This window comes from Delphinus delphis, chromosome 6 (genome assembly GCF_949987515.2).
Source record: "Delphinus delphis chromosome 6, mDelDel1.2, whole genome shotgun sequence".
NCBI lineage: Eukaryota > Metazoa > Chordata > Mammalia > Artiodactyla > Delphinidae > Delphinus > Delphinus delphis.
The window spans coordinates 44895527-44913202 of record NC_082688.1 but is presented as its reverse complement, the minus strand read 5'-3'; the positions used below and the strand labels follow the sequence as shown (position 1 = coordinate 44913202).

Sequence of the window (17676 nt, the reverse complement as noted above, 5' to 3'; positions counted from 1 at the left end):
TACTCAACATGTGTTTGCCACTTGGAGCAGCACATTGTCATTGACGGCAGAGAATATGTCATTTCTGCAACTATCATGACAGTCTTTAGAGACTGGGTGTTTTTTATATACTGGGGCAGGAGAGTTGTGTTTTAACTGTGGTTGTTATTTGGGGAAGGGAAAGGCAGAGGATAAAGAAGGGAAATAGTGTTGGTCTCAGGCTGTGTTGGCACAAATAGTTTGCCTTACCCTAAAATATAATCAGATTTTACATACAAGCCCAGGGCTGGGGAATAGCAAAGAAATGTCCAAAGACTAATCCTCTAATGGTTGCTATACATGAATTAATTCCTGATGTCACTGAAAGTATTTCTACACTGGGGCTTTTTAGGGTTTCCAGATAACAGATTCTTTCTCAGGGGAATCTCTGAGAAGGAATAGTCTTACAGGCATTCCTTGATTTAAAAAAAAATCTTTCTAAATGTGCATGGATTTTTTTTTTTAACATCCAGGGGACTGTGTGATTGGGGGTTGAAGGGCACACAGCTAACAAGTAATTTATTTTCTTTTTAAAAACTTTTCCATACTTAAAAAAATCTAACATTTAAAAAATACTTTTCCAGGTGAAACTACTTCCTTTTTATAGCCCCCACTCTAATATACATCACAGCAATCACAATGCTTAACTGCACCTATTCAGTTGTTTTTTCCTTAACATTATTGTAATCTACTTCAAGATAAGCATTAGTTTATTTTTCATGGAATCTATAGCATGCAGGGAAGCACCAGAATGGATCAAATAGAGAAAATATTTTCAGACTCCAGACTGACATTTTTTATCTTCTCTACACAGTCCCTCCCTTGGAGCAAGGACCTCTTCAAACTGAGTGCCAGGCAGATGGATTTCCACAGTGCACGATCTGTTGGCTGGGGAAACATCAGTGCAAAGCCAGCCTGTATACTTTGAAGACTCAGCTCAGGGTCTCCTACAGGGTTTTGTCCACAATCTGAGGGATACCTTGGGGGACTCACTTGATCCAAGATTAAGAGTCTCAGGCAAAGGGCATCCAAACCTAAAATAATCCAAACCCAAGGATCTGGCTCGCCAACACTGCCACAAGTTGACCTCACTGGTTTTCCGGTAAATAATCTTTCCAGAAGGCAGCATTTAGGAGTACTTCATAAAGAACACAAAATAACCTTACGTGTTTTCTTCTCTTTGGGTAGTTAGAGGGCACTATTTGCTGGTAATGATTTCTTTTTTCTTTTTTCTTTTCTTTTGTAACATCTTTAATAGAATGTTAACTAAATAACTCACAATTCCCTAAAATGCCACTTCTCCTGTTTAGGTGAGAAATTTATATGAAATTTTCGTATACTGCCTTGTTGAGCAAAAGCATTTAGAACTTCAGAATGACTGTTTAGATTATATAAACTCATGAGTACATGAGTAACACATTTATGAATTCTCCACAGAGTCTAATGGGGAATTAGAAGAACTCAACAGTGACCTACTTAGTAGAGCATATCATAAAAGTTCAAACTAAAATACCATACCCCATCCCTCCACTCCCCAGATTGGTGAAAGCCCTCTTTATGTTAGTCCAAAATCACAATTTCAAATGGCAATGAGAAGACATCCTTTCCTCTGTCACACATGCTTCAGCCTTATTCAGTATCCTAGGGAATTAAACTTGCAAACAAGATGTTTATAATTTCAGATCATGTGAAATCATTTTGATAAGAAGGGAAAAGGAAATGGGAGGTTTCCCTTTTGGGTGTTCTTTACAACTGCCCGTGGAAAGTGAAATACAGAGTTTAACTGAATGCTGGGCCTATTTGTTGTATAACCACTCTAACCTATTAAGGTTTCCAAGTTAGATATACTCAATTTCCAATTTCCACCCAGCAAAATATCCACAAATATGTTATCCAAGTACACAGATGGTCTTCATTTATGCTACAAATATCTTGTTAAATTATCCAAAACTTTACTAGGACTACATCCAAGTGAACTACATAGTCTAAAAAACAACTTCTTGGAGTGAAGCTTCACTATTAGTGGAGCTATACTCAAATAACTGACTTTTAGAAAACCCACCATCCTCTGAGACAATAAAGCCTTTATTAGGAATTACAGGTTAAAGGCAATTTCATTTATGTCATCCATAGTAAGCTTTATTTGTACAATGAAGATTACTTGTTTCATTTTCTAAGTGTAACACGGCAGAAAGAACAATGCTTCTTGAAATTCCATGCAGACACATACCACATATTTAACTTGGACAAATTCAAAATCTTTGCTAAAAGACTGAGAGAGGGCTTATCATATTGAGTGAAGTCAGTCAGACAAAGACAAATATTATATGATATCACTTATATGGAGAATCTAAAAAAGATACAAATGAATTTTTTTACAAAATATAAATAGACTGACAGACATAGAAAACAAACTTATGGTTACCAAAGGGGATAGCGGGGGTTGGGGGGAGGTGGGAGGGATAAATTAGGAGTTTGGGATTAACAGACACACACTACTATATATAAAATAGGTAAATAACAAGGACCTACTATATAGCACAGGGAACTGTACTCAATATCCTGTAATAATCTATAATGGAAAAGAATCTGAAAAAGAATACATGCATATATATGTGTGTGTGTGTGTGTGTGTGTGTGTGTGTGTGTGTGTGTGTGTGTGTGTGTGTGTGTATAGCTGAATCACTTTGCTGTACACTTGAAACTAATACAGCATTGTAAACCAACTATACTTCAATTTTTAAAAAGTGGAAAATAAAAAAAGAATGAAAGAGGACTAGAAGAAAAAGGTGAGAAGAAGATATAAAATGTTGAAGTATGGACAATATCAATGCCATTCCACATTCAGGAGTATACTATGCCCAAGAGCAGCAGTTCTCAAACTTTTGGGGTTTAGGACTCCTTCACAGTCATTAAATTTACCAAGGACCTCCAGAAAGCTTTCACTTATAGAGTATAGCTACCAATATTTATGTATTCAAAATTAGAACTGGGACTTTTTAAAGTATTTACCCATTAGTTAATTTAAAAATAATTATGGTAAACCTATTACATGTTAAAATAAATAAAATATTTTTCACGAAAAATATTTTTAAAAGGTTTATGAGAAGAGCATTGTATTTTTGTCTGGCTTAAGACAGCTGGATTCTCATATCTGCTTCTGCATTCAATCTGTTACAAAGTGTTTTTGGTTGAAGTATATAAAAAGAATTGGCCTCACACAGACATGGAGTTGGAAAAAGAAAATAGTATTTTAATAGCCTTTTTAGATATTATGGATTTGTCATGTAACATCAGGAAAACTCCACTGTATGCTCATGATAGAATGAGTAAAACAGGGAAATAATGTACCGTTATAAAAATAATTTGGGGGGACTTTCCTGGTGGCACAGTTGTTAAGAATCCGCCTGCCAGTGCAGGGGACACAGGTTCGATTCCTGGTCCCGGAAAATCCCACATGCCGCGGAGCAACTAAGCCCGTGCGCCACAGCTATGAGCCTGCACTCTATAGCCCGCAAGCCATAACTACTGAGCCCGCATTCCTAGAGTCTGTGCTCCTCAACAAGAGAAGCCACCGCAATGAGAAGCCCTCGCACGGCAACGAAGAGTAGGCCCCGCTCGCCCCAACTAGAGAAAGCCCATGCACAGCAACGAGGACCCAATGCAGCCAAAAAAAACCCAATAATAATAATTTGGGGACTTCCCTGGTGGTCCAGTGGGTAAGTCTCCACACTCCCAACGCAGGGGGCCTGGGTTTGATCCCTGGTTGGGGAACTAGATCCCGCATACATGCCGCAACTAAGAGTCCACGTGCTGCAACTGAGTCTGCGTGACACTACTAAGAAGTGTGCATGCTGCAATGTAGATCCTGCCTGCCACAACTAAGACCCGGCACAGCCATAAATAAATAAATAAATAAATATTTTTAAAAAAGTAATAATTTTGATTTTGAGGACCTTTGAAAGGGTCTCAAAGATCCCAAGGAGTCCCCAGGGATACCACACATGAAAGACCACTGCCCCAAAGTGACTTCATAGGCAACAGGGTTGAGTGTGAGTGAGAGACAGGACCTACTGTTTCCTGGTTGGTCTCAGGTCCCACATGCATGCCTTAAGTCTGCCCATCTCATCGCAATGATTGCACTGTGGTATTTCAACATCCCTTATTTAATCTGGTGCTCAACTGAAGAAAGTTCCAACATAGAGAAAAAGCAACTAGAGACCAAATCTTCACGTACTTCTCTTTCTAAGCAATGCAAGGGACTTTTGAAGGATAATTTTGACTGCATTCATTTTTAACTTAACAGCTGACTTTAGTACCTACCACATCCTTCCTCCCAAAGATGTCATTGAAGCATGATGAGTGTGGTTATCAGCCCTCCAGAACCCATAGGCAGCATATATTATATCAGTTTACCCACTCTTCCTTTAAAATATTGATACCGCTAAGAATAATAGCTTCATTCATTCATTCCTTCAAAATACTTTGATGGGCATATCACATGGTTGTAATAAAAATAAATAAAATTGTGTCCCAAAGACCAACACCAAAAGAGAAGAAACTATGTTTACTAATAGATACCAAGTATGGCACAAGAGCAAGCTGTGGGACTCCTTGGAAGTAGAAATCCCTTCTGTCCGCCAGTATCTGGGGAGTCTTCATGGAGGACACAAAACTTAGGAAAGTCCTTGAAAGATGACAAAGGTTTTGAAAGGTGGTTGATGAAATTCGGTGGTGGTTAGAAATGCAGAGATTTAGGCCTGGGGGAGAATTCAGAGGACAACGATGTTAAGGTATGGCAAAAGCCACAGAGTCACTGGGGAGCAGAGAACAGAGAAGATAAAAGAGCCAGGAACCTCTGGGAGCATCTAAGCATAGCGTGTAGAAGGGTTCAGGGAATGAAAACAGAGTTACGAATCAGGATGGTAACATGATACCTGAAGTTAAGAAGGGAGAAAGTTTTTCTCTTTAATAAAAATGTTTGCATTATTTCAAAAATAGGTAGTTTCAAAGAAAAACTGAGAAGTGTTTAATATTGAAAACAAAGTAAGGAGGACAATTTTTGTCCATGACAAACAAATAGATTGAGAGAGAGTCAGGAAATAGGTTGTAAAACAGAGAAGAAAGCTAGTGTAAGATATCCTTGGGAGAAAGAAATAAAAACAGCCACTAGACCAACAAAGTAAAGCAAAAGCCAACGTTAACGTAGACTTTCATATATGCCAAGGGCTGGGCTAAATGCTTTATGCGCTAGCTAAAGTAATATTCACAACTGTGAGATAAATACAGTGATTATCACCTCTACAGAGGAGGAGCAGTTTCTATCAAATACCAGCACCAGCATTCTTTTACACTATGTTTAATAGGCAACGTTGAAAGAAAGTTTATCTTATGTTAAGAAAGTTTGAACCTTGTATGTAGATAAATGAGAGTGAAGATGCAAGAGAGAATAAAAATGACTTGAGACTTTGGCGGTGGCGGGGGGTGGGGGGGTGGAGCAGGGGGAAAAAATGGTATGAATAACCAAGGAGGAAGGCTCAGCCTTGAAGAAAATGCTTCCTCTTCTGACAGACGCAAGGAGTGGAGTGGCAAACTTTCCCTTCTTGGTAATTTTGCCCCAGACCCTATAATCAATGTTCTATAGAAAGTCATAGACCATTTAGCTCAGACGGCTGCAAATCTCAGCATTCTCCTTTGCTCATCTTAACCAGAGAGAAAGGAAGGCAGGAGATACACGTGCAGTCACAGTGCCCCTTTCTATTACCAGCTCTCTACAGTACATCAGTACAGTACAGTATGTATTCTATGAACCACAAAGCATATGAAATGCTCTCTCAGTAGAGGATCCACCCAACTTAAAAGATAGACGGGGAACACCAATAGTATCCCACTGATCACCCTATGGAGAAACTGCCACACAATATTCCAGGAATGTCCCTCATATACTAACCAAAAATGTGTGCCCCAGGTTATGGGGGTCCGCAGACAACTAAACTGAGGCAATAGGAATTTAGAGTAAAAAATAAGAGTAGGGCTTCCCTGGTGGTGCAGTGGTTGAGAGTCCGCCTGCCGATGCAGGGGACACGGGTTCGTGCCCCAGTGCGGGAAGATCCCACATGCCGCGGAGCGGCTGGGCCCGTGAGCCATGGCCACTGAGCCTGCGCGTCCAGAGCCTGTGCTCCACAACGGGAGACGCCACAACAGTGAGAGGCCCGCGTACCGCAAAAAAAAAATAAAAATAAGTAAATGTAATTGGAGATTAATGGGCAGTCAGGGCAAGGTATAATGAAAGGAAAGGAAGTGGGGAGCAAAAGCAAGGTGAGTGTGTTTTCTTCTCTAGTCTGTAAGAAATCTCTATCAGCAAACTGGAGAAATACTGTTCTTCCTGGGTAATTCACCCCAGGGGTTGTTAAAATAATTTCCAGCCGTCCAGTTGTGCGGATGTAAATTTTCATGAGCATTCCTTCAGCTACATTTAGGTACTCCACTTCCATTAAAAAAAATTAATTATAATTACTTTAGGTAAACATTTTACAACTGTGTGCCTAATTGCTACATAGCAAAAAACAAACAAAACGTATTTGCTATAATGTTATAATTGTTAAAATGCCGCTCTTAGTTCTTTTACTCTAAGCCTGTACTCTATCATTCATGGAACATGTAAGCCAGGCCCCATTAACTTTTTCTTAACAGGGAATTTTGCAAAGTATAAAAGCCACCAGTACAACAGATAAGAAAGAAGAAAATGTTTTCTGCTCATACAGGCACATGGAAGTATTATGACTCTATAGAACAGATAAACTATCCATTGTTTCCCTAAATATATTAAATCAAGGATCATCTTTGAGGATATCACACACTTGTTTCCACAGGATGCAATTTTGATAAATTCCTTTCCAAGAGTTTTCTACCAGTTATCAACTAAGAATATTCCCTCCCCTAAATCTTATATCTTAATATAAGATTTTTGCCTTCATCTTTAGGATTTTTTAACTTAATTTTTTTAAAAATATCTTTGAGATGTTTAACTTAATTTAAAAGATAGAAATCATAAAGATTTTTTATCTTAATTTAAGCTGAGAGATTTAGGGTAGGGTACTAATCAGGTTGGTTTTTTTCTTTGTCTCAAAAAAAAAAAAAATATCACATCCAGAACAAACAATTCCCCTAAAATTCAAGGAGGAAAAAGATGTTTTAATGGAATGAGGGTAGTCCAGTAAGTTGAGAATCAGAAGTCTGTCAGTGGGGTACCAAGAATTCTGTAACAGTTGTTGGCAGATATGAAATCTCATTTGCTAGGAAAAGATTTCCCAACTTCTGTTTCTGGCTGTTGTACTTGATTTTCAAAGTGCCAGTGTTGTTGTTTAGAAACTGACTGTACTTTTGATGCAATTCAGGAAGGAAAAGGGAACATAGCTACTGCACAATGCCTTTCTCTAAGTCATTGAGAAGCCAAACTACACAACAGGTTTTCATTTTCACCGGGTTTTGATTATTAAGACATTTCTTCTGCATTTAATTTCTTCTGCTATTTTAAGATGAGAAGAAATATACTCTATCCATAAGGAAGAGACCTTGAAATGACCTAAAAAGGCAATTCTAAGAGAGTGATTAAACAAAAGAAAAGCAGCTTTTTTCTTTAAAGAATGTGTTGCTCAAATGCTCACCTATTTTGTGATTGATTGTATTATAAAGAAGAATGTTCTACCTTAGTCACCTCCAGCTGCAAACTGAGGAAGACTCTCTCCCTTAACCAAACTTGAGTCAGGCTCTTTCTGACTTGAGTCCTCTTTCTAACTAGGCCCCAAACTTGGGCTCTGTCCTTGGCCCACTTAGTCCATTTTTATCAAGAATTCTGCTGAGTTAATTCAGCAAAAATCTCCCACGCTTGCTATCTGATCACTCTACTCTGGCCCACCTTCAGCAAGAATCCTGTTGAGTTGGTTTAGCAAGAATCCCCCTAGCCTTGATGTTTCCTCTTGACCCTTCTCCATCCACTGACCCCATCTTGCTCCTTGGCAATAAATCTCCACTTTCCTCGTATTTGGAGTTGAGCCTGATCTCTCTTCCCTCCTGCAAAACCCACATTGCAGTCATTTTTTCTTGACTGGTCTTCCTTGCTATCTTTAACAATGTCATGAAAAAATTTTCTTTAACAAAATCCACACGACACACACACACACACACACACACACACACACACGAATCATTATCTGTGAGTCAGAGAATAAAACTGACAAAATATTGGGATTCCAATAATTCTCAGAAACTCTCTCCTGGCCTGAACCTTACAGAGCTCTTCTCTTCATTTAAACTGAAATGAAAGACTCTGACATCAAGAAGACCCCACAGAGAAGGGCCTCAGAGGTCCTGCTCTGGGTAAATGGCTCCTTTTCCTTCATCTATCACCCTGCTTTTCACACTCAGTATTTGCTGAACCCAAACACCAGCCAGCAAGATGCACTTTCCATCTGAAATGTCTCCACTAAAAGAGTTGTTTCTCAAAATGTGGCTTCTCTTTCAAAGGTAGTGGCTGTAAGGGACTTCCCTAGCGGTCCAGTGGTTAAGACTCCACACTTCCAATGCAGGAGACGTAGGTTCGATCCCTGGAGAGGGAACTAAGATCCCACAGGCCATGCGGTGTGGCCAAAAAAAAAAAAAAAAAAAAGGTAGCGTCTGTAAGCAGCTCAAGAAACCAAAACATGAGCCGGAAAGGCTTGCCTTTATTTCATCCAAGAACAAAGATCCAATCCGCAAAGACTTATGTCAATTCACTGACTCCCTCCTAGTTTGTCTTTCTTAAGACTGTCTTAGGGAATTCCCTGGCAGTCCAGTGGTTAAGACTCCACACTCTCACTGCCCCGAGAGGACCTGGGCTCAATCCCTGGTCGGGGAACTAAGATCCTGCAAGCCGAGCGGCATGGCCAAAAAAAAAAAAAAAAAAAGACTGCCCTAAAGACTCTAGCTAATACTATAAAGCGTTTAAATCTTAAGACTTTGAACCCTCTTTGTTTTAATCCAACAATATCTACTCACTTGACCTGATCACAGAGCAAAACTGCCTACTTGGAACCTGAGTTTCTCTAGGCCAGATAAGGACAAAGATTGGGGGGTTTGTTTTTTGTTTGTTTTAAATCACTTTAAAGCAGACACTAACAGTGGTGACAAAGGTTAGACAGGATTAACTGATCCAGGCTAAGGATCTCTAAAGTACCCTCTGGACTTAAATCCTTCTGGAAGGAAAATTCTCTTTCCTAAGATTACAGATTCATTTTACAAAAAAACTCTTGGCTCTTTCAAAGATCAGTAGAGGAAAACTGTTTTTTCCAGAAAGATGAAAGCTGTTTTCATATGCAAAGACCAACCTGCTCCACTATAAGCTAATAACCTGTTCTGTTCTATAAGATAATATAACTAGTGGGTAGCTTAGTCAGGTGGGTTACTGTAACAGAATACCATTGGCTGGGTGGCTTATACCACAAACATTTATTTCTCAACGTTTTAGAGGCTGGAAGTCCAAGATCAGGGTGCCCTCATGGTTGAGTTCTGGTGAGAACCCTCTTCCTGGTTTACAAAGGCCACCTTCTTACTGTATCTCCACATAGCAGAGAGCACTCATCTCTCTTGTGTTTCTTCTTATAAGGACACTAATCCCATTCATGAGGGCTCCTCTCTCAAGACCTAATTACCTTCCAAAGGTTTCACCTCCAAATAACATCACATTGTAGATTGGAACTTCAACATATGAACTTTTGGGGGGCACAAACATTTAGTCTACAGTAGCAACCTAAGAATTCATTTAGCACTTTCTATGTACCCACCTGCCCAACGCAAAGCACATTGTTTATATTAACTCTGCCCAAGAGCATGTGGGAAGTAGGTGCAGTTATTATCTCCGTTTTACAAATGAGGACACGGAGTCAGAGAGGTTGGGTAATTTTCCCAAGAACACAACAGCTCATAAAAATAACACTAGGATTCAAACATAGGCAGTCAGATTCAAGTTCATGCCCTTAACAACTTCATTTCACCATCATTTACCCCCAGAATTTGCACCTGTATTAATCCTTGAAGCTGTATAGTGTTTTAGGGTTTACAAATCACATTCCTGAACATCTGATCCTCATACAAATCCCATGAGGTCCTTAATAGATAATAATGAGTGAAATCAAGTATATGAAGTGCCCAGAAAAATCTCCACTTTATACCACATCCTCTGTGGGTATCCTTAGACTCATAGAGAGATATCAACAGGGTCAGGAATCCCTAGAAACTGTATAACAACTTTTGTGTGGATATGAAGATGGGCATTTCTCATAAGAAAATCTCAAGAGCTGGATCAAAAACAAGTGCCACACTAAGGGTCTGAATACACTCTTCTCCAAAGAAGGTATACAAATGACCAGTGAACACAGGAAAAGATTCCCAACATCACTAGTCATTAATCATTTAGATGAGAATCTAAGCCACAATGAGATACCTCTTCACACCTACTAGGATGGCTATAATCAAAAGTTCAGACAATACAAAGTATTGGCTAGGATGGGGAGAAACTGGAACTCTCACAGATTGCTGGTGGGAATTTAAATGGTGCAGCTGCTGTGGAAAACAGTCTGGAGGTCTCTCAAAAGGCTAAACATGGAATTACCATATGATCCAGCAAGTCCATTTCTAGGTGTCTACCCAAGAGAAATGAAAACATATGTCCACACAAAAACTTGTACACAAATGTTCATAGCAGTACAGACAAAGAAGCAAAAACAACAAAAATATCCATCAACTGATGAATGGACAAATAACATGTGAGGCACCCACACAATGGAATATTATTCAGCAATACAAAGGAATGAAGTACTGATACATGCTATGACACATACCAGTACTTGAAAATGTTATGCTAAGTGAAAGAAATCAGTCACAAAGGCATACGTATTGTATGAGTCTATTTATATAAAATGCCCAGAATAGGCAAATCTACAGAGGCAGAAAGTACATCAGTGGTTGCCTAGGGCTAGTGGAGATGGAGGGATTAGGGATTAACAGCTAAGGAGTGTGAGGGATGATGAGTATGTTCTAAAATTGACTGTGGTGAAGAATGCACAACTCTGTGAAGATAATAAAGTCATTAAATTGTATACTTTAAGTGTGTAAATTATATGATATGTGAATATATCTCAATAAATCCGCTAAAAAATTTTTAAGGAGGGAGTGGCACAGACAGAAAGAGAGAAAAGCCCCAAAATAAACCTATAAATAATCTGGGTTTAACCATAGTAGAAAACGAAATACAGATATAGTTCTGCCCACAGGCAGAAAGCAGGCCACAAATGTGTTTTCTTCAGTCCATAAAGGTGTTTCCAAAAATCTTTGAAGCAACTAGTAAAATGTAAAAACCCAGGGGTTTCACATTCAAGAAAGAATCTATACATCTGCATTTTCCTCAACAAGGAAAGTTAAAAAAATAAAATTTAATTTAAAAATAAATAAATAACCAGAATCTGGCAATACTAGGCTTGCATTCCAACTTTGCAACAATCTGCTAAGGCCAAGGGTGGGCAGCCATTTTTAGACAGAGCTTACACTGGCCAGTAAGCCTGAGTGCCCAGCAGGTCAGGTTTCCACTCTACTTTGAGTTTTTGAGTCGATTATCTATTGCTTTTATCAGATTGTCAAAGGAATCTCTAACTCAAAGCACATTCAGAGACCTTAGAAAGAAGTGGCAGGCAAATAGTGGCCATTTGCTTTATAGATAAGGAAACCGACCTAACTTGCCCGAGGCCAGAAGAGTGCCGCAATCAGCAGTAAAACTACTTTTTCTGACTCTTGGTTTCTTTCATTAGTCTTCTGGCCTCCCTGCTGATATTTCTAGAGACTCTACAATTACCATATCCTGTTCCTTTTTCGGCAGCAACTGAGGGAAATTAGTGAGAAAGGAAAGAACTTGCTAGGCATTCCAAAATGGCATATGATTTTCAGGCTCTATGATCTTCTAATCACAAACAAATTTTGCCTGGACTTAAATGTCTCTGGTTTGTGTGGGCAACCTGAGCCGTCCTCCTGGCCCATAGCCCAAGGAAGATAAAGAGAATGTTAAACTCTCAGGACAGGGAAAGACTCCCAAGAGTGTATATTCTCCAAGGTTACCAGTAGCCCTGCTACAGAAAGCGCAAGTTCCTAATAAACAGGAATGGTTCTTTCCCTGGGCCAGGTGGTTTGCTCATGTCAAAAATGACTATTTACAAGACGCTCCGAGTGCACAATAGGCTAAGTGAGGAGAGAACTTTGGTTGTTCATAGTCATTCACCCCACTGGGCTTTGAGTCTGCCTGGAAAGAAATTCCATATGATGCCCACATATAGCTGGGAGAGGTGGAAGAATAAAGAACAACCCAATTCACTAGGCTGATCTCTGCAATCAAAATTCAGCACATTTGCAATCCCGGGATATCTGACCCTTACCCGATCTTGGAGTGCTTCAAGATCCAGAGCCAGCAAATGGCAGAGGATCATTGCACATCAGGCCAGGGCTGGAAAGCAAATGCCAGCTGGGAAAATGCAGGAAAACCAGGGCTAGGGAAGGTACCTGTCTGTGCCATGGAGTAAAAGTCGTCTTTTCCAATCAAAACAGACCAAAAGGTTCTTGCAAAGGCACGTGCTTACAAAGCCTGAGAAAGAATGAAACCTCTAAGGCAAACAAAATGACCACTTCTCACTGCTCCCAATTGTGTAACTCTGAAATAGTCTCAAAGTTTATCTGTGCTATAAACAACTTAGGAACCTTTTCCCCAGAGATATGGAAATGCCAACACTCGTGGAAAAAGGAAAAGCAGCATTGGGCTGCCCCCGACAAGGGGACATGCTAAAGGTTCTGGTGCCAAGTCCATCAGAAGAGTTTCCAGGGCAGTGCATTGTTGCCCACTCCCCAAGCCCTGGAAAAACCATGATTTCAGGCAAAAGCTGAACCCAGCTGAAAGCAGGTTCAATCATGAATTCAAAGTATAGGACATATCCCACTGTGGAATTTGTGTCAAATTTTTCTTATTTTTTTTTAAATTGTGGTAAAATACACATCATGTACAATTTACTATCTTAGCCATTTTATAGTGTGCATTTTAGTATTACTAACTATATTTTTATTTTTGTGCAATCAATCTCCAGAACTTTTTCATCTTGCAAAAATGCAGCTTTACACCCATTAAACAACTTCTCATTTCCATGTCTGCTCAAGCTCTAGCAACCATCATTCTACTTCTTTCTGTGCATTGAACTACTTTAGACACCTCATATAAATAGAACAATTCAAGATCTGTCTTTTCATGACCAGCCATTTCATTTTGCATAATGTCCTCAAGGGTTATCCATGATGTTGCATGTAACAGGATTTCCTTCCTTTTTAAGGCTGAATAATATTCCATTGTATGTATATATCACATTTGTTTATTCATAAAATCTATTTCTGTATCTCAGGGATATGATTCTGTTGCTCTGGTGGTACACAAGTTATAGAGTTCAATTTGTAATGGTCACGATTTTATACAGAGAAAGAGACAGACAGATAGACAGACTTGATTGAATGATGTTTGTACTCCAGGAGAGGAAAAACAAGCTAACTAAAGCTGCAGCTGAGCTCAATTCCATCATCTAGAACCATCTCACTATCCCTCTTTACCCTAAAAATAAAAGTTTTGTTAACTGTATATTCCCAGGTCCTGGGAACAGGACTTAGCATACAGTTGACACTCAGTAAATATTTGTTGGCTGAGTGAATCTAGAAGAGTGATTGCTCAGAAAATGCTATATGCTTGATCTTGATTGATCCAGCTCATCTGAACATATGAGCCAAGAAAGGATCAATATGTATTGACATGGAAAGATGTCCAAGAACTATTTTTAAAGGAATCAGGTTGCATATCAATAAACAGTATAATTCCCTTTATGCAAAAGCAAATGCACAAATCAAAACAATAAATACATACATATATAATAATATACCTAAATAATATGCTACAAACCCAATGGTTTGATTACCTCTGGATTGAAGGGCAATGAGGACAAAGGATAGAAAGGGAATTTTCTGTTTGAATTTCTGTTTGTAGTGTTTTAATTATTTACCAAAAGAACTTATCTTTGTATTGTTAGTGGAACTTTTTTAAGGAAAAAAAATCTGGAAGGATAATATGTCATAAGAATACATTGATTCATTCTCATGACATATAGCACAGGCAACTCTGCTCAATGTTATGTGGCAGCCTGGATGCAAGTGGAGTTTGGGGGAGAATGGATACATGTATATGTATGGCTGAGTCGCTTTGCTGTGCACCTGAAACTAGCACAACATTGTTAATCAGCTATACTCCAATATAAAATTAAAAAAAATTTTTTTAAAGAATATGTTGATTCAGTTTACCTTACATGTACCCTTTCTCAGAGACCTACTGGAGAATGTGCTCCACCAAAACAATGGGAAATAATCAAGAAAGAAGAAGACATGGGATATAAGAAACAGGATCCAGCATAAGAGAGAGGCAAAGGGAATCTCCAAAATGATGGTAAAAAGAGAAGTAACAGCTGTGTATCCAACATCAAGGGCTACCATTCTGGACAGGCAAAGCAGGTCAAAGAGCAGTATTCAACAAGATAAAATTGACTGAAATAGCTGTTGCACTGGAAGATCTTGAGAGAAGATTTAGACAACTGGCAAAAAACCTGTGGTTAAATTAGTGAAAGCTCCATAGAAAATTCTGCAAACACACACAGAAAGACAGCTCTGGGGGAAACAATAGTAAGGAAGGGAAAGTAATCATGTAGTACATAATCCGGTTCTTAATAGTGGATAGGAAGGCATAGTAATGTTGACTGAACTAAATATTGACCTAAATAAAAATTATGAGTTAGCTATATTCTGAAGATAGATGGAAAGAACAGGAAGGATGCATGTGAGTGGTAGGTGAAGGAACTCAAAAGAAAGCTAAATACTCATATTCCACGCTGGAAAGACAGTACATGATGACTAACCCTGAAAAATCAAGAGGGAGCAATATAAGCATTATTTAGAGACCCAAAGAAGTACCAACTAGCCAGAAGAGATGAACATGACTGCTCTTTCTGAAAAGAAGAAAATGGTAGAGGTTCTGCTGTTTTTTAGTAATGAAGCTTATGGAATTATTTGTCTCAGAACTATGTGTATATACAACTTCAGTCAAACTAAGAAGTAAAAAAGAGAAAAATCACAACTGAGACCCACATCACAATACCTTCTAACCATGCTTTTTTTTTTTTTTAAACAGGAAAATAGTTGCTGTGTAGATTTCTGATGTGACACAAAGAAATAACAGTTACAGGTAGGATGGCCACTTTCAGTTCCAATACTGGAAGATTCTACCAGAAGTGTGAAGAGAATCATTCTGAAAATGGTTGGGCTTTCCAGCCTATACGGAAAACCCATGATAAAAAACCCAGGGTGAAAGAAAAAGAGGCAAGACATATTTCAGGTCCAATATTTACCAAATGCTTGAGTTTTGGCATAGAAGTCCTGCCAAAAAAACTTAGCTATGATAGAGAATTGTAAATGGGCAAGATAAGACCAAAATTTGTGGCAAATCATCAATATTCTGCCTGGGTCTTTCCCTCTCCTCTGGGGTACAGTCAACTCAACATGTTATTCACACCCTTGTCTATTAAAGCAAGTCTAATACTTTCTGAGGGTACTAATCCCCAATTTTGGCCCCAAAAAGTAGGTTCCCGCTGGGTTCCATCTCAAATGATTTTCAACTCCCCAACCCCGTGGTGGTGGTGGTGAGGGATACCTAAGAAACAGTCAGATTCTCACCAAACCCAGGTGTCAGGCCAGAGTATCTAATGCTTTATCAGTTATGGAAGAATCCAAAGCAAATGAAACACCAAAATTTGTACATAGGGAGAAAGAAATTGAAGAACTCAATTCCCACATTGGTAGTTAATAATGAACCACCCTCCCCCTAGGAAAAAATGCTCAAAATCCTGTGTGTGATATCCATATTCTTAGTGTTTTAAAGCACTTGCCTGGGTTCCAATCCTAACTCCGTTCTTCTCCCTCAGCTTCATTTTCCTGTTAACCGGTGGGGTAGGAGTGGGTGGGTGGTAATACTTAGATCTCATAGGATTATTGCCTGGATGAAATAATAACAACCAAACTTTTGCAATCCACTAAATATATTACGCATTATTCTAAGCGCATTGCATATATAGCATCTCATTTAATGTTCAAATTATAACTATTACCCCATTTTCCAGATGAGGAAGACAAAGCACAGAGGTTCAGTAACTTGCTCAAGATCATAGCTAGTGGTGGAGCAAAGAGGCTAATTCAGGTGAACTGGCTCCAAAGAAAGTACCAACAACCGGACTATGCCGAAATGCAAGAAATAAAATGTGCACCATAAATGGTACTTATTCACACACCACGTGTGCCAGTCCAAAAAATAGGTTAAGTGACAGGCAGTTTGAGGCTTGGCAGCCTTGCAAGACACCAAGGCATGACCAGGGCCTCCACTCCTCTCCCTAACTCCCCAAGCTCCCGAGAACTTCCCATCGCGCTTGGGACTCAGGGCTTCGAGGCTGCGAGTCCTGGTAGCTGGAAGTAGAGGGTGGAGCGGAGGCGGGGGAGGCCGGGGGTAGTGGGGGAAGGTGGTTGGGACGCCGGCGTTTACCTTGACCTGCACTCTCATCGCTCCGGGAGTCCGGGGCGCTGCGCGCGGGGACGCGCAGAGGCGCAAATAGCGGCCTGGCACTTCTGCCGCCGCCACCGAGAGCCGCGACGACGTCCCGTCCCCTAGGTCTCCGCCGCCCAGATGTGGCCCTCTGCTCCGGACCGAGCCTTCTCTCCTACCCGCAGCCGACTCACGCCACGTCCGGTCTCTTCCGCCACCGACCCAGAGCGGAACCACAGAGCTGCCTCCTCTCCCGGGACGCGTCCCCACCGCCCTAAGCAGAATCCCCCGCCCCGTTAGGTTTCCGCTCGGATACCACCTCCGCGCTGGCCCCATTCCAGCTCCGGCAACCGGGCTGTGGGGCGTGCCCTTAAGTAAGTGTCCTACGGTAGCCGAACCCTCAGATATGTTAATCAGACCCGCGTGGAGACCACAGGACTTGAGCGCAGGTATTTCGTAAATCCCAGCTATGCCAGATCCTAGTTAGATATCTTGTGGCTGGCCCCACCTAAAGCACCCAGGGCCCTGGGCTCAGATCCGGTAAACCGCCTAAGGCGCTTTGCCCCGCCGGCTGGTAGCCCACCATACCTGTAAGCGCTCCTCCGCAGAGCGAGCTGTCATCCTGGACTTGCAGGCCCGCCGCCAAAGCCTTGTCTGAGCTTCTGACTTATGGAGTCAGATTGGGGCTCCACCTCCGCACGCTGCCTTTTACAGCCCTACAGATTTGTCTTTTGGCCTCAGTTACCTCCCGTGTAGAAAGGAGGTGATTCCGACCTTACCTGGATCAAAGAGTAGAGGAAGGGTCAAATGCGATTTTCATCATCATCATCACACATGTATTTAATTGTACTGTTATTGTTGAGTCAGTGTGGTGCGGGGAGGACACAGGAGGTTTAACCTAACAACCAGCAGTTTACTAACTGGGAGTTACTGGGTGTTAGGTGACCTCTCTGGGCCTGGGTTTATCTACA

General features: G+C 40.4%; 1 protein-coding gene across 1 annotated transcript in view; it reads right to left on the bottom strand.

Annotated features, from left to right (window-relative positions):
- TRPM6 (transient receptor potential cation channel subfamily M member 6) overlaps positions 1-17041 on the bottom strand; it is a 137852-nt gene extending 120811 nt beyond the window's left edge. The window contains exon 1 of the mRNA XM_060014622.1: positions 16706-17041. Within this exon, the coding sequence (XP_059870605.1) occupies positions 16706-17041 (336 nt within the window). The remainder of the gene's footprint in view (positions 1-16705) is intronic.
- Between the last annotated feature and the right edge of the window lie 635 nt (positions 17042-17676).